The 21825-nt window shown below is 36.3% G+C and overlaps 1 protein-coding gene across 3 annotated transcripts in view; it reads left to right on the plus strand.

Annotated features, from left to right (window-relative positions):
- LOC136826121 (adhesion G protein-coupled receptor E3-like) overlaps positions 1 to 21825 on the plus strand; it is an 86904-nt gene that overhangs the window by 25185 nt on the left and 39894 nt on the right. For all 3 annotated transcript variants that reach the window (XR_010849517.1, XM_067083123.1, XM_067083111.1), the window contains exons 5-10: positions 8425 to 8556; positions 10155 to 10289; positions 13392 to 13526; positions 17718 to 17889; positions 18119 to 18335; positions 21434 to 21623. Coding sequence is in view for 2 of the 3 variants with exons in the window: in XM_067083123.1 (XP_066939224.1) it covers positions 8425 to 8556; positions 10155 to 10289; positions 13392 to 13526; positions 17718 to 17889; positions 18119 to 18335; positions 21434 to 21623 (981 nt within the window). In the remaining variant the exon portion in view is untranslated. The remainder of the gene's footprint in view (positions 1 to 8424; positions 8557 to 10154; positions 10290 to 13391; positions 13527 to 17717; positions 17890 to 18118; positions 18336 to 21433; positions 21624 to 21825) is intronic.

Here is a 21825-nt window from a genome sequence, read left to right on the forward strand (position 1 = left end):
TTATTTAACGTTTCAGTGGTTAATACATGGTTGATCATTTGCAGTAGAGGTCGCCTCTCTTTACTCGTCCCACCAATGTTAAGTGTGTCAGTATCATATCACTATTTCTTAATCTTTCAATTCGCAGTGTGTATTTCATAATTGGTAAGAATGAAAGATGGTTTTTGCATATTTGAAGATGACGTTAGATACCGGTAGTAAGTGTAATAAAGGTAAGCTGCGTAATTTTCTGCATCCCTCTGCAGCCTTCCTACTGCTAGTGCGTCATTTTTACCAGTAACCAGATTGTTTAAATATTGTTGCCCCGTCGAGTTCCAGTGTAAATTAAGCAGTTTTAACTGTAACTTGATATGTAAACACTGGTTATACAAGAAAATACAAGCTGGTCAGATGAAGCGTAGAAATATTTGAAAAGTAATAATAAAATAAAAACAGTTACTATTTTGTATAAAAAGTTAAGCAAAGTGTTGGCTAGGCAAGGCAGAATGACTAACAGTTGAGGACTGATTGAATAGTGAAGGTGATTGAAGATCAGGGTTTGTCAATCATGAATTTTTTATTTTTTTTACAAGTTAGGTATTTACTGAACTATGATATGTGGTTATATTCTTGAAAGAAGTTCTTTCCTAACTTTAAAGTGCTTCAAGTAACATCTGAGGTCACTTAATTCTGAGATCCATGCAAAATTTCATGAAGATACCTTAATCTCCGATGAGATGCTGCTTTTGGGAATATTTTTGTTTCATCTTTCAGATTTATAAAGGTATCATCGGAGATCCTTGGATGTTTGTCAGTTAACCCAGTGTTACTGGTCTCATCAACATCAATATATCTGACCATTTATAACAATTCCATTCAAATTTCAGGTCTGTAAGATAAAGGGTTAATACAGCTAACTTCTTTTGATGTATCATAGGTTGGCACAATTTCTTCCAAGGCCTTTGGATGCAGTTTAGATTCTCTTTGCATTGTGTAGGGCTGCTAGATGCATCCATATTATATACAACTTTTTTCATATGGTATGGTGTTGTCCAAAAATAGGATTACCGCGGATATTACAATTTTCTAAGAATTTTTCTGACATGGAAGTACTGCCTTTGCATTTACTGTGGCCCTTGGCGCGCTTTATTAATTATGACAATAGCAGCATGAGATGCAGCGCTCTGTGGTTGTGACGCATGGATGCTGCCATCTTTAAAATGTTCGCAGGGCAAGTCATACAGAGCATGGAACACGTTTCTCCGAGCATCTGATTTAATAGAGACTCATTTACAGATTTTGTGAATAGAATACTGTATTACTTTTTGAAAAATGTATCGTTAATTACTGTGTCATTAGTTAAGGTAAATGTAAGGATTAATTAGCCAAGTTCGTACTATTTTTGAGTGGATGAGAGAAGATATTTTTATTAAGTTGGTTCATGGAGAATGAGGGGTTTCGTTTTGTGTAAATGTTTTGATTCACTTCCATAGGATTCTTGTCAGAAAGATTTAATTCGTTTTCTTTGACTGAGTCTCTTACTCATCGTCTGCCATTCTGCGTCTTAACCAACAACAACTGATTACTTTTTGGTTCATCAGAGCGGAGAGGGCTGATTATCAGCCTTCATTCCACCCCTAACCTACTTTGAGAGACCACAGCGGAAGCTGTCACTCAACTGGTGGTGTCTTGCACCTGATGATGTGGAAGGAATCTTAAGAAACGAACTAGATAGACAATGGAAGGAAATCTTGAGAAACATCCCAGTCAGGCAATGGAAGGAATCTTGAGAAACGAGCTAGATAGACAAAGGAAGGAAACCTTGAGAAACATGACAGAGAGACAATGGAAGGAATCTTAAGAAACGAGCTAGATAGACAATGGAAGGAAATCTTGAGAAACATGCCACAGAGACAATGGAAGGAATTTTAAGAAACGAGCTAGATAGACAAAGGAAGGAAATCTTGAGAAACATGCCATAGAGACAAGGAAGCAATCTTAAGAAACGAGCTAGATAGACAATGGAAGAAAATCGTGAGAATCATGCCACAGAGACAATGGAAGGAATCTTAAGAAACGAGGTAGATAGACAATGGAAGGAAATCTTGAGAAACATGCCACAGAGACAATGGAAGGAATCTTAAGAAACGAGCTAGATAGACACTGGAAGGAAATCTTGAGAAACATGCCACAGAGACAATGGAAGGAATCTTAAGAAACGAGCTAGATAGACAATGGAAGGAAATTTTGAGAAACATGCCACAGAGACAATGGAAGGAATTTTAAGAAACGAGCTAGATAGACAAAGGAAGGAAATCTTGAGAAACATGCCATAGAGACAAGGAAGCAATCTTAAGAAACGAGCTAGATAGACAATGGAAGAAAATCTTGAGAAACATGCCACAGAGACAATGGAAGGAATCTTAAGAAACGAGCTAGATAGACACTGGAAGGAAATCTTGAGAAACATGCCACAGAGACAATGGAAGGAATCTTAAGAAACGAGCTAGATAGACAATGGAAGGAAATCTTGAGAAACATGCCACAGAGACAATGGAAGGAATCTTAAGAAACGAGCTAGATAGACAATGGAAGGAAATCTTGAGAAACATGCCACAGAGACAATGGAAGGAATCTTGAGAAACGAGCTAGATAGACAAAGGAAGGAAATCTTGAGAAACATGATACAGAGACAATGGAAGGAATCTTAAGAAACGAGCTAGATAGACAATGGAAGGAAATCTTGAGAAACATGCCACAGAGACAATGGAAGGAATCTTAAGAAACGAGCTAGATAGACAAAGGAAGGAAATCTTGAGAAACATGATACAGAGACAATGGAAGGAATCTTAAGAAACGAGCTAGATAGACAATGGAAGGAAATCTTGAGAAACATGCCAGATAGACAAAGGAAGGAAATCTTGAGAAACATGCCACAAAGACAATGGAAGGAATCTTAAGAAACGAGCTAGATAGACAATGGAAGGAAATCTTGAGAAACATGCCACAGAGACAATGGAAGGAATCTTAAGAAACGAGCTAGATAGACAATGGAAGGAAATCTTGAGAAACATGCCACAGAGACAATGGAAGGAATCTTAAGAAACGAGCTAGATAGACAATGGAAGGAAATCTTGAGAAACATGCCAGATAGACAAAGGTAGGAAATCTTGAGAAACATGTCAGATAGACAATGGAAGGAAATCTTGAGAAACATGCCACAGAGACAATGGAAGGAATCTTAAGAAACGAACTAGATAGACAAAGGAAGGAAATCTTGAGAAACATGCCAGATAGACAATGGAAGGAAATCTTGAGAAACATGCCACAGAGACAATGGAAGGAATCTTAAGAAACGAGCTAGATAGACAATGGAAGGAAATCTTGAGAAACATGCCACAGAGACAATGGAAGGAATCTTAAGAAACGAGCTAGATAGACAATGGAAGGAAATCTTGAGAAACATGCCACAGAGACAATGGAAGGAATCTTAAGAAACGAGCTAGATAGACAATGGAAGGAAATCTTGAGAAACATGCCACAGAGACAATGGAAGGAATCTTAAGAAACGAGCTAGATAGACAAAGGAAGGAAATCTTGAGAAACATGATACAGAGACAATGGAAGGAATCTAGAGAAACAAGCTAGATAGACAATGGAAGGAAATCTAGAGAAACATGCCAGATAGACAAAGGAAGGAAATCTTGAGAAACATGCCACAAAGACAATGGAAGGAATCTTAAGAAAGGAAATCTTGAGAAACATGCCACAAAGACAATGGAAGGAATCTTAAGAAACGAGCTAGATAGACAATGGAAGGAAATCTTGAGAAACATGCCACAGAGACAATGGAAGGAATCTTAAGAAATGAGCTAGATAGACAATGGAAGGAAATCTTGAGAAACATGCCACAGAGACAATGGAAGGAATCTTAAGAAACGAGCTAGATAGACAATGGAAGGAAATCATGAGAAACATGCCACAGAGACAATGGAAGGAATCTTAAGAAATGAGCTAGATAGACAATGGAAGGAAATCTTGAGAAACATGCCAGATAAACAAAGGTAGGAGATCTTGAGAAACATGCCAGATAGACAATGGAAGGAAATCTTGAGAAACATGCCAGAGAGACAATGGAAGGAATCTTAAGAAACGAGCCAGATAGACAAAGGAAGGAAATCTTGAGAAACTTGCCATAGAGACAATGGAAGGAATCTTAAGAAACGAGCTAGATAGACAATGGAAGAAAATCTTGAGAAACATGCCAGATAGACAGAGGAAGGAAATCTTGAGAAACGAGCTAGATAGACAATGGAAGGAAATCTTGAGAAACATGCCACAGAGACAATGGAAGGAATCTTAAGAAACGAGCTAGATAGACAATGGAAGGAAATCTTGAGAAACATGCCACAAAGACAATGGAAGGAATCTTAAGAAACGAGCTAGATAGACAATGGAAGGAAATCTTGAGAAACATGCCACAAAGACAATGGAAGGAATCTTAAGAAACGAGCTAGATAGACAATGGAAGGAAATCTTGAGAAACATGCCAGATAGACAAAGGAAGGAAAATTTTGAGAAACATGCCACAGAGACAATGGAAGGAATCTTGAGAAACGAGCTAGATAGACAATGGAAGGAAATCTTGAGAAACATGCCACAGAGACAATGGAAGGAATCTTAAGAAACGAGGCTGAGAAAGATAGACAATGGAAGGAAATCTTGAGAAACATGCCACAGAGACAATGGAAGGAATCTTGAGAAACGAGCTACATAGGCAAAGGAAGGAAATCTTGAGAAACATGCCAGAGAGACAATAGAAGGAATCTTAAGAAACGAGCTAGATAGACAATGGAAGGAAATCTTGAGAAACATGCCAGATAGACAAAGGAAGGAAAATTTTGAGAAACATGCCACAGAGACAATGGAAGGAATCTTGAGAAACGAGCTAGATAGGCAAAGGAAGGAAATCTTGAGAAACATGCCACAGAGACAATGGAAGGAATCTTGAGAAACGAGCTAGATAGACAATGGAAGGAAATCTTGAGAAACATGCCAGATAGACAATTTAAGGAATCTTAAGAAACGAGCTAGATAGACAATGGAAGGAAATCTTGAGAAACATGCCAGAGAGACAATGGAAGGAATCTTAAGAAACGAGCTAGATAGACAATGGAAGGAAATCTTGAGAAACATGCCACAGAGACAATGGAAGGAATCTTGAGAAACGAGCTAGATAGACAAAGGAAGGAAATCTTGAGAAACATGCCAGAGAGACAATGGTAGGAATCTTAAGAAACGAGCTAGATAGACAATGGAAGGAAATCTTGAGAAACATGCCAGAGAGACAATGGAAGGAAAATCTTGAGAAACGAGCTACAGAGACAATGGAAGACAAATCTTGAGAAACAGCTAGAGAGACAATGGAAGGAATCTTAAGAAACGAGCTAGATAGACAATGGAAGGAAATCTTGAGAAACATGCCAGATAGACAAAGGAAGGAAAAATTTTGAGAAACATGCCACAGAGACAATGGAAGGAAATCTTAAGAAACAGCTAGATAGACAATGGAAGGAAATCTTGAGAAACATGCCAGATAGACAATGGAAGGAAATCTTGAGAAACATGCCACAGAGACAATGGAAGGAATCTTGAGAAACGAGCTAGATAGACAATGGAAGGAAATCTTGAGAAACATGCCAGATAGACAATGGAAGGAAATCTTGAGAAACACGCCAGATAGACAAAGGAAGGAAATCTTGAGAAACATACCAGAGAGACAATGGAAGGAATCTTAAGAAACGAGCTAGATAGACAATGGAAGGAAATCTTGAGAAACATGCCACAGAGACAGTGGAAGGAAATCTTGAGAAACATGCCACAGAGACAATGGAAGGAAATCTTGAGAAACATACCAGATAGACAAAGGAAGAAATGAGCTAGATAGACAATGGAAGGAAATCTTGAGAGAAACATGCCACAGAGACAGTGGAAGGAAATCTTGAGAAACATACATGAGAGACAATGGAAGGAAATCTTGAGAAACATGCCCAGACAATGGAAGAAATCTTGAGAAGAAATGAGCTAGATAGACAATGGAAGGAAATCTTGAGAAACATACCAGATAGACAAAGGAAGGAAATCTTTAGAAACATGCCACAGAGACAATGGAAGGAATCTTGAGAAACGAGCTAGATAGACAATGGAAGGAAATCTTGAGAAACATGCCAGATAGACAAAGGAAGGAAATCTTGAGAAACATGCCACAGAGACAATGGAAGGAATCTTAAGAAACGAGCTAGATAGACCAAGGAAGGAAATCTTGAGAAACATGCCAGATAGACAATGGAAGGAAATCTTGAGAAACCTAATCCCATTCTTGGATCTCTAGTTGTTGCATTTGGGAAGTAGATAATCAAAAGACAACACGTGGCATTAGATCATGCTGAGCTCTAGTTTTTGGTACTCTACATTCTCTGCTAATCGGCATCCTTGAGTACAGAATAGAGGCTAGCTATTCAGTGTTCCCACTAACACAAAAGAATACAAGACCATACAGCGGAATATGGGGATGGCAGACCTGCTCTCGAGTAAGCAGTAGTAAAGATTCCTGGGTTTGGAAAATCCATATTCAGTTTTACTGAGGTAGGCTGCATGCAAGGCAGAGAACCAAGACTGAACATATTATAGTAAACTTGATGGTATTCTACGGAGAAACCGTATATCACAAGCGCAAGATAGATGAGGTCATCCTTTGTAGGGTACTGAAGGGAGCCTTACACTTTTTACTACTAAAAAATAAAATCTCCCATGCCATATGTTAAGAAAACAGGAGAATGACTAAGTTGCTTCCGGGGATTAATCTAGTACCCCATTCAGACATACGAAACACATCATACAAAGTATGCCCTTGGTCATACATTGGGATGATGACAACATGACTCTTGAAGGTGCCATACACAATCTCAGTTCCCGTGAACTCATCTCAGTACTTGACCATTAAACAGTTATCAGTGTTGCTGAGAATTTGGATGCTGTCCCAGACAAACAATACCTCTGACTACTTGAAGTATTATGTATAATATATTGAAGTTTGCTATGGATACTATGAAAGGGGTGGAATTTATTCTCACTATCATCCCATCATCAAAAGAAACCAGTCAGTTGGCTCCAAGAAGTACAACACTTACACTATCTTTCTCTTAACAGAATGTTTAGTTAATATGTGAGAGAGGTGCGAAATAATGAGCAGGGAGACAAGTACTGCTGATTTATTGATAAAAAATAGCTGCTTATAAAGCGGGATGCGGACGTCTGCGTAGTGTGCAGAGACCGCTGGTACAAAGATTTACAGGTGACCTGAGGTCAAACTAGTTCCTTAAAAAACAGGACAGGTTCATACAGAGAACATAGTGATAAAAAATGTCTGACATATGAAATAAATAAGTTGTTACTTGTACATAATAAATGATTGGTTGGAAAGATAACATATGCATGGTTTTTAATTGTGATGATAAATATATATTCCGCTCGACCTTAGGTCGCGAAAAGGTACCGCAGAAAACGGGATGTTCTCCACAGAGAACGCGTTGAGTGGGGGCTTTACAAGTATGCTGTCACACACGATGTATTGAACAGCTACGCAAGAATTTTTCAACGCCTATATTATCACTATTATTGTTATTATTACCATAGTATATGTAATGGCGCCTTTAGGAAATTTTAACATGGAAATGAACTTAAATGTGTAGCATTGAAGGCATTCTTCATTTATGTGACATTTCGATTCACTCGTGAATCATTTCCAGACTGTCAAAACTCAGTTTGAGTGCTTTATGAGAAGCATGGGAATAAATAGGTCTAGATTTAGGAACAAGCTGCAGTAGAGTCACTGAGCTTCCAAGGCAAAGGAAGAATATAATTATTTTGGATGAGGGCAAAAGGACGGCATGTTATGAGAGAAGTAGGCTACACCTGTAAACTCCTTGAGAAAGTTAGAGGAACGTTGTTAGGTTCATAGATTTTTCCCATGTCAAGAATTGATTGACATACAGATTTAACTTACTGAAATAAGAGATTTCATAGAGTTGGTAAGAGGCTGAGGGATATAGTCAACTGTAGTAGGATCATGAAAAGGATGATTTAGAGTGGGACAAAAAGACCCCTCTCCCCCTGCCCAAAAATCAGGCTTTTACAGACGGCGTGGCAGCTATAGAACTTTTATGTCAGGAGAGAGAGAGAGAGAGAGAGAGAGAGAGAGAGAGAGAGAGAGAGAGAGAGAGGTGTTGGAATTGTCTGAATTACTTTTGCATAGATCTGCGGAAAAGTATACAAATATTGAATGTTGACAAATTTATTCATTTTCGTGGCTATATCTTGCTACAGATAACCATTGCTTCTCTCAAACGTTCTCGTTGAAATGTTTTTCTTTCCTATTTTTTTTAGAATCAGATCTCTCCCCTGAGTGTGAATATGGGCCACTTCTCTGTGCTCCTACTGCAAAAAGATGCATATTTCCCTGCGATGGTTCGCCAGACTGTCCGGGAGCGGTTGATGAGTCAGAATGCGATGTTCCAGGTAAGTGGCCTTTCTCTTCTTCAGTATCCCATTTTCTTTTTACATGTGACACATAAAATAAAAACAAAAGACATCACGAAACTGGCTTATCTTCTGGATTTTTATCTAACCTTTTTGATTTTGTGCAATAACACAAGAGAGAGAGAAAGAGAGAGAGAGAGAGAGAGAGAGAGAGAGAGAGAGAGAGAGAGAGAGAGAGAGAGAGAGAGCAAAAATGTAAATGAAATGAAAGTGCTAGAGGCCTTCACTTAGTCATTTTGAAAAGAATGGCCCTACCCTAACTTAATTCTTATTTTTCCATCATTATCTTCATTAATTATTCCCCAAATTTTGTATTGTTCATCGATTTAATATTGCCTCGAGACCCGTTGATTTTTCCACGTTTTATCCAGTTATTACTACATTAGTATTGCTCAGTATTTCTAAATAGCTCTTGTGTATTCTTCCAACGCCTTATTTAGTTTGTGTGACGCATACTACATCTTTAAATGTTCCATCCATGTAGGCTAACTGTTGTTGCTTCTTCATAATGTTACTGTTACTTATTACCTTAAAACTGTGACCCACTTAATATCTGTTTTTTATTCACTTTTTTTTTTAAGGTCTTATGACTATCTAGCCTTCTTTTGTATACCCATTAGATTTTCTTTTCCTTTTTTTAAGCATTTCATTGTCCCTGCTGTTATTCATATTCACTGGATTCCTTTTCTATGATTAATGGAATTTTTTAATTGCTGTTGTATACTTTCAGAATCTTTTCTGTTTCCCTTATAAAAAGTATTGTGTGCAGGGTTATTTTTTTTTCGTTTATTATCCTTCACAAAGTTGTCCATTCATTTGTTATTTTGTACTTGAGTTAATGCTCATTGCACTTATGCAGTACTTACTTAGGAGCATAATATCACATAATGGAAGTTATAACGTAGGTGTAAACCAGAGAGGAAGCAGAAAATTTACAATAAACTAATTCTTATTTACTAAATATAATTTCTCACCCGGTTCCCTTTTTTCAAGATGCACCAGGATAATGTCAAAACCTCTTACCTTGTGCATGTATATCCTGAAGTGCATATTTGACTGGAAAATCCTTTACAACTGAAAATTGACATAAAGACAATGATAGTATCATCAAAGCGTCTCCTTGTATGGGTGAAATTTGGAAGGTCTGGACTCGTATAATAATTTTTTTTTTTACACTGTGATCCCTTTGTTACGGGCTGCTCGATGAGCAAGAGCCCGTGCTGGCACAAGGCCAGCTAAATCTAAAACAACAACGGCAGTCATGATTTTTTATTGCAAATAATACCAATCACGGTATCATTGTTGTAAAAATTGTTTTAAATTTTCCTGTAAAATCCTTATTCCTATTTTTTTTTTTCATTTGCTGTGAAAGTCCCGTTAACTGCAAACACATCGCAGCTTTACGCTTGAGATTTTGTAAACTTGCCATGACAATAAATCAATACCAGATCTGTGTTTATATCATATACCGATGTATTTTTCGTTAGTTAATATTTGGTTGCTTGTCAAGTATGACTCATAGATAATTTTACGGATGGATAATATATAAAAATAAAGCTATCAACCATTTCATTCAGATGATTTGATGCCATGCGACGAAGGCATGTCCCAGTGTCCACTTGGCGAAGGTTGTGCTCGGTTTTGTGATGGTGTCCAAGAATGTTGGTTGGACTCTGATGAAAATTCAGAAAGTTGTTCTTCTATTTTATCATGTAAGTATCTTTGGAGTTTGTTTAACGACAATAGCTTGGCCTTTCGTGAATATGAAACTTTTTGCTATGTGAATGCGTGATTCATATAGCGGCTTGATCTCGCTTGGATTAGAATTAAAACATTTGTAGAATGCCTTGTATGTTAGAAAGGTAAAGCTTGATGTTAAAGTTTTAAGTGTTGTGCACTTTTCACGAACTTTTACATTTTTTAACGTGAATTTATTACAATTATATATATATATATATATATATATATATATTATATATATATATATATATATATATATATATATATATATATATATATATATATATATATATATATATTTAAAAATTCACAGTGGAGGCACTTGACGTAAGTGTATAAGCGAATACCACAGGAAAATGACAGGCAGAAGTTCAGTACCAAGGGCTTTCACGAGTTTATTCATGCATCTTCGGGGCACAATGAGACACAGTTGAAAAGAAGGTTACAGGGTAAACAAAAAGAACAAGAATAAAAGATGGTTAACTGTCAGAAGGTAATAAACAAAGAGATAATCCAGGATAATCTGAGATCATGCGGTCACAAACTAAAACCATAGACTTAACAGTAGGAGATACAGAAGTTTAGCCATACAGAATCCAGAAACGCATAAAACTGATTACTAATATTGTTGCTTATATTTCTCAACAACTTTTTTAATTATGAAGGCATCGAATTTAAACAAACCAAGACTTAAATTTGGAACACTTCCATTATTTGACTTGATAAAACAAGAGACAAGGATTGTTACACCCAAAGTGTAAGAGGAATTATGTTCATAGGTTTAAAATATCAATTAGGCATAATAACCTCGACGGTTTTGACTGAAAAATGCAAAACAAAAATGCAAAAATTACATTTAGAATAACAATCACTGAATAAACACATATCAATAGTCACTTAATACGTATGTTATGAAATAGAGGTAGTATACATGAAATTATCAAAATGGGCAGACAATTAACAATATCAACAAAAATAACAATAGGCAGTATAAAATGAACGAATTAATAATTAGTTCTAGGCCTAAATCATCAACTAGTATATTAAACTTTACAGGAAATTTAAATGTGCTACCAGGTATGGACATAATATTCACAGGTATAAACAAAATAATTCTCTGGTATATCCTAGGTATTAAGATTTATATGGAATATTTCTTGTGAATATTACATGCATAGCCTACATTCAGCATGTGTATAATTTTAAAAGTTCATAGGCATAGCTATTAATACGTTGAGACAAAATAATGGGTAGATCTAAGCAGTAGCTCTACGGCGGCGATTTCCGTCTAACTTAACTTTTTCTACAGTTTTTTGGTTGCTAACTATGGATTTACCTTCAGTTTCTGTCGCACGATTGCAATTAACCTGTAATTAACCACAGAACTTCATCCAACAAGCTAGGGGACCCGATGGAAAGTATGTTAACTTACGACTATTCACTTGCATTCTTGGAACTTCCTAAGGGGTAATTCCATGGATTACTCGTATAAATTATCACATTCGAGCTGAACCCAAAACACATGGCGCTGGCCAGGGATGTATATAAACAAGACGCCTTTCGGCCGCCAAAAGGTTGGCTGATGAATGATAGTTCCCACTAGCATTTTCTTAATACAGTTAACAAAAACGATAATTCTAACATGGGTGTTACAATGATATTCCTTTTAACTATGTCGTTACACGGATCTTGCTTCACTCCAGTTAATAAGATGATGTGAATCTCTCATTTGTACGAATAATGCACTCCATGTTTGGCTAATTCTCACAGAATATTGGTGTTGTTTGATTCGTTGTGAAAATGATTTTCCAGTTTTTCCGTAATATATTTTATCACACTTTTTACAAGGAATTCACGTATGCAGCCAGAAACATCTTTAGCAGAATTTTTTATTACTAACCTTTAACATTAAAATTACTGCAATTTATGTTGAAAAGCTTTAAATTCTAGGAATTTCTAAGAACATTTCATCATACGGTAATTTGAGAATATTATACTTACTAAATTCAAGTTTGTAATTAGTTAAATAAAAGGTTTTCCTGGCTCTTTTCTATGCTACATCTACAAAAGTCCTTGGGCATTTAAGTTTCAAAGCAGTGTCGTAAATACAGTAGTTTTAATCTTAGCATCAATGAACTGCGGGCTACAAACGCACAGAGCCCTAAAGAACATCCCAGAAAAAACAGAGAATTTAACATTTTGATTATGATTGGAATAATAATGAACAAAAGAGTCAATGTCAGTTGATTTTCGAAAGACTGAAAAGGTGAAATTTCTCTCATGTCTATGGACGGTTACATCAAGAAAATTCAAATTACAATTTCTTTCTTCCCCTACAGTAAATTTTATAGGAGGGACTAAATTATGTAGCTCAATCAGAAATTCCTAGAGACTTTCGTGAACTGGCCAGATACAAAATATTCCCCATTAAAACAAAATTTACTATCTTTGATACATAACCGTATAAGATTCGTGAGGTTTACTACAGTTAAAGGAATATCATAACTTTCTAATTCTTCCTCCAAAACTGGAAGTAAATCATCTACAGGCACTGGATTATCTCTTTGTTTATTACCCTTTGACAATTAACCGCCTGGTATTCTTGTTTTTTTTTTGTTTACCTTGCAACCTTCTTTTCAACTGTGCCTCACTGTGCCCCGAAGATGCTTGAATAAACACGTGAAAGCGCTTGGCACTGAACTTCTTCCTGTCTTTTTCCTGGAGTGTATCTGTGAATTGTGTGCTTGAGTGTATAGATAGTCATTTCCTTACTAGTCAGAGAATTTAAGTGCTTATGATATGTTACTGATAAATTGTAATGAAAACCTCAATGCATCTTCAAGGCTTTATTCAGCTAAGATCCCGCCACAGAGAGTTACAACAGTCAACAGAGTAAGATACGCTGAGATTGTCAAAAGTAAACAAATACAACACGGACAGAGAAAACAACCATTACTAACAACAGAATGCAGATAAACATCCAAACAGGTCATTATGGCAAATGCCAATTTACCACAAGTTTTATTGTTGATTGATGCCTTAAAAAGTACAGATTTCTTTTTCATTTCACTCAGCTCAGTGGATGGAATGCGGTGATGGCATGTACCGGTGTCCAGTAGGGAAAGGTTGTGCGTATCTCTGTGATGACAGAAGTGAATGTAATGGCGGTGCTGATGAAACTGAAGAAGCTTGTTCCTTCTTAAATTCAAGTAAGTAACAGTGTGTTGTTTTAAAGTATTGTGTATTTTACATTTTGCCCATTTTGGATCAATAAAATTTGGATTTATTCACTGTTTACCACTAATAATCAGTGTACTTCTTGTCTGTTTTGAATCCTTTTGTAAATTTATATATATATATATATATATATATATATATATATATATATGTGTGTGTGTGTATATATGTATATATATATATATATATATATATATATATATATATATATATATATATATATGTATATTATATATATATATATATATATATATATATATATATATATATATATATAGATATATATATCACAGAGTACCAAATATGAAAAATAAGAGATGGGGTGCAGGTCCTGACTGGTTTCGACATTATTTCCAAGCCATTGACTAAGTACTGATACATGATGATATAAATCACAAATGTAAATTATATACTACTGAGACAGTACTGATGAACATACACAACCGTTTGAGACTACTGATCCCCCACTGACAGGTGTCAAGGAGTGTCTTCAAACCTCACTTGGATAGAAATTACAATACTGTATACTCTCAAGGGATAATACCGATAAACGTACTGACCGGAGGAGACTACAAATCCTTTTTCAATATATCTTTACTGCCTCCCTTAAAACAGAAACATTTTGCAAATTTCTTTTGATATGACAGGATCAAGTTTATACACGCCTTGACTGATATTCATATTACGGCCATAACTTTCTTTTATAAAGCTAGATTCAAAGATATTCCTTTCCAGTGCATTATTAGAATACGCTATCTTTTTTGCTCCTTCCCAGTCGATAGTATGATTGTTCAAAAATACCACTGTTCATCTTTGCATATCTCACACATTTTTTATACTGTGCTTTACCTGTTTGACCAATATAAAAGTTGTCACAAGACTTACATTGAATTTCATATACACACCCTTTAGTATTGTCGGGAGAGTTCTTCATATGTACATGTTTCATTGTTTTATTGTTCTTAAATGCAACATTAATACCAAAATTCTTAAGATGGGGGTATCTTTCACATTATTATCAGGTAGTACAAGCAATTTTTTATGTTGTAAGGTTTTTTTTGGTTTTGATACAGTCTTTTTTGCACTATCAGGATATTTAAATTTCTTTCCTGTATTCCTAATCTTATCTGTTCCGTCATCAATATACGAAGGGCCACATATACGTAATGCTCTTAAAAACATAGATGTGAACGCTGATTTCTTAACCTTATTGCTTTGACTGGAATAAAATTGCACAGAGGAAGAAATATAAGAAATATTAGTAGGTGTTCTGTCAACACTGTATTTAAACTCATTACTATTTCTACGTATAAGGCAATCCAAAAAGGGTAAGCACCCATCTTTTTCCATTTCGTTAGTGAATTTAATTGATGGTACTAATTGGTTTATCGTAGCAAAAAAAAAAAAAATCTTCGTTCCTTGGCCATACACAAATTATGTTGTCAACATACCTGAACCATACTACATTGCGTAGAATTATGATGCCTAATATTTTCTTTTCAGCAACTTCCATATACAAATTACTTAACACTGGGGATAGAGGGTTTTCCCATCGCCATACCAAAATTTTGTGAGGAAAATTTACCATTAGATTAAAATTTACATTCACACAGAATGTAATCACTTCAGTTAGAGCGTTCTTAGAAAATCGGATATCCAGCTGTGTGCTCTTTAATGATTCCGATAAAAACTCCAACTGATCCTCAATTGGCACCTTTGTGAATAGTGATGCAACATCAAAACTCACAAGTCTGGAATCACTACTAATCTGTAAGCTATTGAGTTTATTTATCAGGTCCACATTATTCTTGATATTGGCATTAGAGATGGTACCTGGGTTAAGAATTTCCACTAGATACTTCTTTAAACTGGAAGATGCGGAACCAACAAACCTGATAATTGGCCCGGCGGGAAAGTTTGTTTTGTGGGTTTTTAGTGTACCATAAATGTACGGTAGCGATGGAGAGGTCACACAACTTTTTTTTATAAGGATATCGTGTCCTTTTAATAGCCTTTTCACTTTCCTTTTAAAGTCACTATTCACATTGTCTAACGGGGTTTTATTTAATTCTTTATATGTGGTATCATCACCCAAAAGACTATCCATTTTTTCTATACATTCATTTCTATTTAAAATTACGACAGCACCTGATTTGTTGTCTTTCATCATGTGTATATTTTTTAACTTTTTTCAGTTCATTGATGGCAACCATAAACCTTTTGGGGACGTTTGTGATTTGACTTTTACATATTTCCATAGATCACTTCCTTAACTATGTTCACTTCTTCGCTAGTAAGACCACTATATTTTTCCAGATTGCAGAGTCCTTTGGTAATTTCTACGCTGTTCATACTGCCAGTTGATAAGCAAAATTTAATCCATAGCGTAAGGCACATTCATGATTGGCGTTGGTGGTCCAAGGGCATTCTTTCGATCAGCAATTTCATTGCATTGTCGTGTTTACGTTTAAGATTCCGATACGCTTTACTCCCCTTCTTCACACAGCAATATTCACGTAGGGAATCCTTCCACTCTGGTGGTATTGAGGCTTCAAAATGTCTTCTTTGCCTCAAGAGATCTTCAAATTTCTTCTTAGTTTCCAATATCTTAATGTTGATACGTTTTCCAAATATAGCACGTTGGATTTCACCGAACGGATGATCTAATTTTAACAAGGATTTAGTCGTCATTCATCTTGGTATCACTTGTTCATCCCGACATTCCCGTAGAAACCGCAGGTGTTCCTTGGTTGTATGGGCTTGAGTGAGGGCGTCTGCAAAATCTCTGACGGCATATTCCAAGATGGGAAAGAGAACACACGCAGATCGGAAGGAGCGCGTGGTATCCACGGCAGTTTAAATTCGTCAGTACTGTCTCTGTAGTATGTACAGTACATTTGTGATTTCTATTGGTATATATCAGTCCTTCATCAGTGGTTTGGAAATAAAGTCGAAACCGTTCAGGACCTACACCGTCTCTTATTTTTACCCTGTGGTGATGTGATTATATGTAAAATATATATATATATATATATATATATATATATATATTATAAATACATATACATATATAATCATATTACCACAGGTGAAAAATAAGAGACGGGGTGTAGGTCCTGACCGGTTTCGACTTTATTTCCAAATCATTGTTGAAGGACTGATATAAAGCATTAGAAATCACAAATATACACACTACAGTGACAGTACTATATTATAATACAAATATTATATATATTGTAATATATTATATATTTTATATAATATATTAGAATATATATAATATATATTATATAATGTAGATACAAATAATATATATATATATATATATATATATATATATATATATATATATATATATATATATATATATATATATATATATATATATATATATATATATATATGTAAATATATATATATATAATTAAAGGGTTTTTTGGTTGTTGATCAACTTTTTTTATTAGTTTCACAGTACTTTCTAAATTATAGTTTATCTAAAAATTGTTGATTATTGTAAAACATCTTCTAATGCATTATTTTTGTACAACTTAAATAGAGTTAAAATCATCTTTGTACTTTATTTTGATTGTATTGTATTTGAATGTATTTATTGTTAATGTTTTTGAACGCTACAATTCCGTCCGCACCATGTCATAAGAGACGAGTACGCAAAGAAAATGTATTGTTACGGGCTGCTCTAGGAGCAAGAGCCCGTGCTGGCACAAGGCCAGCTAAATCTGAAACAACAACAGAAAACGTAGTACACTTTGAAGAGGTCACGACAAGTGACGGAACATCTGTGGTGTTGTGTTCCCGGTAAATGGAACAAAGAGTTAATCTTCGTTTCTTTATTCCATCAGTTACACCTTGAAGAATGTAGAAGATTTAGAAAATACTGTGAAATTAATAAAAGATTGATCAGCAACCAAAAAGCCATTGAATTCAACGAAATTTGCGTACAAGAAAAAACTTTGCCCTAAAAGCAAATATATACTGTATATATATATATATATATATATATATATATATATATATATATATATATATATATATATATATATATATATATATATATATATATATATATATATGTGTGTGTGTGTGTGTGTGTGTGTGTTTGTTTGTGTTTATGACTTTTTATGATTTTTGTATCTTCTTTCTAGCCCGGTGCCCTGAAGAAAACCGGACAGTTCTGAATCAGACATTCTTCCTATCAGTCAGTCCTGTAGGGTCATTAGCTTATGTACCTTGCCCTAAAAGCAACATATCACTGGAAGCAGGTGGGAGATGGAAGTGTGGATGGGACTCCATGTGGGCAGAGATGCCTGATTTTAGGTAGGATAAAAGTTTGTAAATTTCTCTTTCTTATGGGTTATTAAATTTGATTATTTATATATTTTAGATATTGAATTACTGTTTAGTGTATTCAAAACCACCTTACGTACGTTTATTATTTTATCCAAGCCGTTATCCAAATAAACTTTTTCTCTTGTCATGCTAGTCGCTTGTTTTGGATACCTACTTGTTTTCCACTTAGTACAATTTACTCTTGTTTCATCAACAGTAACTGCAGAACTCAACTAAACTTCTTTCTGGCCTCCAATGAGACGCAACCAAGGAGGGCAGCAGATAATCTGACAGCTGCATTTGTTGCCATAAAAGATAAATTTCTTTTGCCTGGTGACATTCTGGGCATTGTAAGAGAACTGAAGTCTCTCTACGAACAGCACACTGACTTGGATATTTTAGAAGAGGGCAAAAATGCACTGAATTTGAGTGAGGTTAGTATTTATGATAACAAATCGATTTAGCCTGCTTGCAGTCCACTTCCAAAAGATACCTCTGAACTTGAAAACGGTTAATAGTCTGGTTAATTGCTGTATTTAAAGAATTTTTTAAATGTTTTAAGGCATAATGACAACTTGATCATGCTGAAGGTGCCATATTTCCAATTCAGCCATCTCCTTTGAATACGTGTTATACCCTTTTATAAATGCAAGAAGTTGGTTAGTCAGTATGTTTATTATTTGTCACGTTTATTCAGAAAAAGTTGAGACAATCTGTTGTTATGGTTGGTTGTATGACTGGGTTTTCTGTCTTCTTTCTTCAGTCCTCCCAGGCAACTAGCCCATTGTTACTGGTGAGAGGCATCAGAGAGCAACTGCCTGGATTTTATTTTCATTAGTTTAGTTGAAGTAGTTTCTTTAATTAAATTTTCTAGGACTTTCGTCTCCTTCCATCGCTCAATTTTTCCCATATTCAGCTCCCCAGATTGCTCTTCAGATTGCAAAAACTGCGTTAAATAGAATATGATTTTGGCTACTCTTCAAACACGGACGAGGGCGAGGCTGGAGGCCATGCACTCTCACCCCTAGAATGCGATTTATTGATTTATCCAAGCGAAACAAAATACTCATGTTAGGCTCTCTTACTAGAGCTGGGTTCGAACACAACAAATTGCCAACCCATGAGGCACCAGGACGATAAATCCGAGGGAGGCAATTAAGGGAAGGGTTCATCTATTCCCTTAAAGGCACAGAATAAATTACGTTATATGACAAGAAAACTTAAACTTTAAACATCGACAGCCAGTTTATAAACATGAGTAATTCAGATTTATTTAACTCCTTCCCGTCCATCTGGTCATAAAGAAGCCCCGTATGAAATGCCTTATCTGTCTATTGGTCCGGAGGTCCACAACAGGTCTCCAACTCCTTTTCACACTGTGCCACACTTTGGGGTAGGGCCCGTGCTGGATGTAGGAAGTCTGTCCTCAAATGTGCCGGTGGACGAGACCATCGATTTTATTTTACGGAGAATCTGTTATTCCGATGCCACGCCCCTTGACATATCAGAAGATACCCTTCGACATCATCTACGTTTAATTCACCATGATAAGAAGTAAATGGAAGATGCCGCTGATAGGTGAGGGGCGGTCCGTCGACTCTTTATTCTTGAGAAGCTTACCTGAAGAGAAAAAGAAGTATACTGTAGACTTATTCAGTGTAAATGAAAAAGATAGTGTCCAAGTAATGCCATTGACTTCAATAGAAATTGCACACACACACACACACACACACACACTTTATATATATTTTTACATATTTCCCTGGATTTCTAGATTTGTAGAATACTTTTACAGGCCGGCAACGGAACTTTATTTATTTGGCCTTGGAAATCTGACTTTACGTGAAGGGAAATCATAAAAAGAAAAGAAAAATGGGATGATTCACATGAGCTTAGGGCTCTGCCTCATGAGGGAATGTTACGTAAACACTTTGGTTAAATTAAGTAATTATATTTACAAGAAAAGAATAAAAAAAAAAATGGTTAAATGAATTATTAGGAGGCTTGCAGAGCCTGAAGATCTTCCTAATGGAGTCTTGAATGGTGGCAAGGCACAGTCCAAGATGAGTCCACAGCAGATTGGTCCCTCTGCAAGAGAGAGACAAACATTACACGCCAGTAAAGGAAAATATAACATACAATGACTCGAGGCTGCACTGCTGGTGCCAAGATCTCGAGGAATGAATGAGCACTTAACACTGGGACACAAACACCTGGAATAGCACTGGGAAATGGCACATTGGATACAGGGACGTACTGGCACTCAATAAACACTTTTAAGGGCAAAATGTCGTGACTGAAAATCCTTCACTTGTACTTTACTGTGGGGGGGTGGTGGTTAAGTGAGTCTCTGGCGAATAAAGATGACGGGCGGTCGCACTTGTGGCACCCTGCACTAATTTGCTTGAGAAGTCCGTCCACGTGGTGACGAAGGGGGCTGGATTCCTGTCAGGAGCTTCAGGTGGTGACATGGGGATGGGGCGGCTCTCAGCGTTCGTAGCGATCACCCGCGTGTCTCTGGCTAACTGCTAACTGCTAACTCCCATTACTGACTGCCGACTGCCAAGGTCTCCCTGTCCTGGCTCCTTTTAAGGCATCTGCCGAGGGTAGGAGCCCCGATGTCGGGCCTGTATGGTGACCGTTGACCAAGATGTGTCATCTTCCAGGTGTCTTGACCATCTGCATCTCCCCAGGTGTCCTGTGGAAAGACAATTCAGCGCGATCACTCTGCCTCATAGAATGGTTGTTTTAAGCAGCTTAGTTCATTTAAGCTGCTTAAGGGAGCGGCACTCATCCTCTTATCCTTGCCTTTTTTGACCGTGCTATCCAAACATCTGTCCCAGGTAAGGGGAAGGGACAGATCAAATAACTGATAAGATATATGTGTTGGTATCTGGGTCAACTTGGGTTGGCTATGCAGCGACAAACCCACTTTTAACATTCTAAAGGGTTGGCTTTTAGCGACTTCTTGCAATTTATAATACAGTATATATATATGTATATATATAATGTTTGTATGCATGTATTACATATATGTTAATTACTGTTTACATGGAAAAAAAAGGTGGCGAAACAACAGTCATTGTTTGGCTGCAGTAAGAAAAGAGGGGAAAATGCTTGTGGAACTCTAGCCAAGAACATAACATGAATTTCTGCAAAACTCGTGAGCAGATACGATTTCATAATACGAACTTATAGGTAATGAAAAAACTCTGCAACAGTCTACAATAGCTACATTTCCAGACAATCTGAAAACGTCCATTTCCTTCCAGGGATGTAGTTCCAAAACTGAATTACATAACAGTATAATTCTGGATAAGGAAATATTATACAAGATGGAAACTTCAAGCTTAGTCACCAACTGCAACGACATTCAAAGCAGTTGTGTGAAACCCTCGTGAGGCATGCGACTTCATTGGCAGGCAGATTTCTTAGAATTTCCATGACAGTTGAAAATTGATCATTCAAATATCCACCACTTTGGTAATGCACTTCAAGACTTATTTAAAGGAACAATGTTCTTTTTCGGTAGAGATACGTCACTGCCCTCCTAAATGTCTCGACGACGTTACTGGATCAGCAGGAGTCCTGGCGTCTCATGCGTCAAGAACAGGTCAGATCTTCGTCGAGTGTGCTACAGGAGAGCATTGTTAATGCAGCGTTATCAGAAGCCAGATTGTTTACCTCAGACGTTGTGAAGAAGTATCCCACAACTAATGTAGGTAAGGCTATGTAGATCTAAATGACACGTTGAGAAGCGGAGTGCATTTTGCTCTGCATTTGAGAGGATATTTTCGTATCACTGAAATTTAAGTTTTTGCCTCAGGTGTCCAGAAGACAGTTTTCATAGGTTTAAGTAAATAGGCATATTTTTCTGGTCTCAACTGTACCCTCTATAAAGAAGTTAGATCTAAGTGTTCACGA

This window comes from Macrobrachium rosenbergii, chromosome 3 (genome assembly GCF_040412425.1).
Source record: "Macrobrachium rosenbergii isolate ZJJX-2024 chromosome 3, ASM4041242v1, whole genome shotgun sequence".
In the NCBI taxonomy this organism is placed as follows: domain Eukaryota; kingdom Metazoa; phylum Arthropoda; class Malacostraca; order Decapoda; family Palaemonidae; genus Macrobrachium; species Macrobrachium rosenbergii.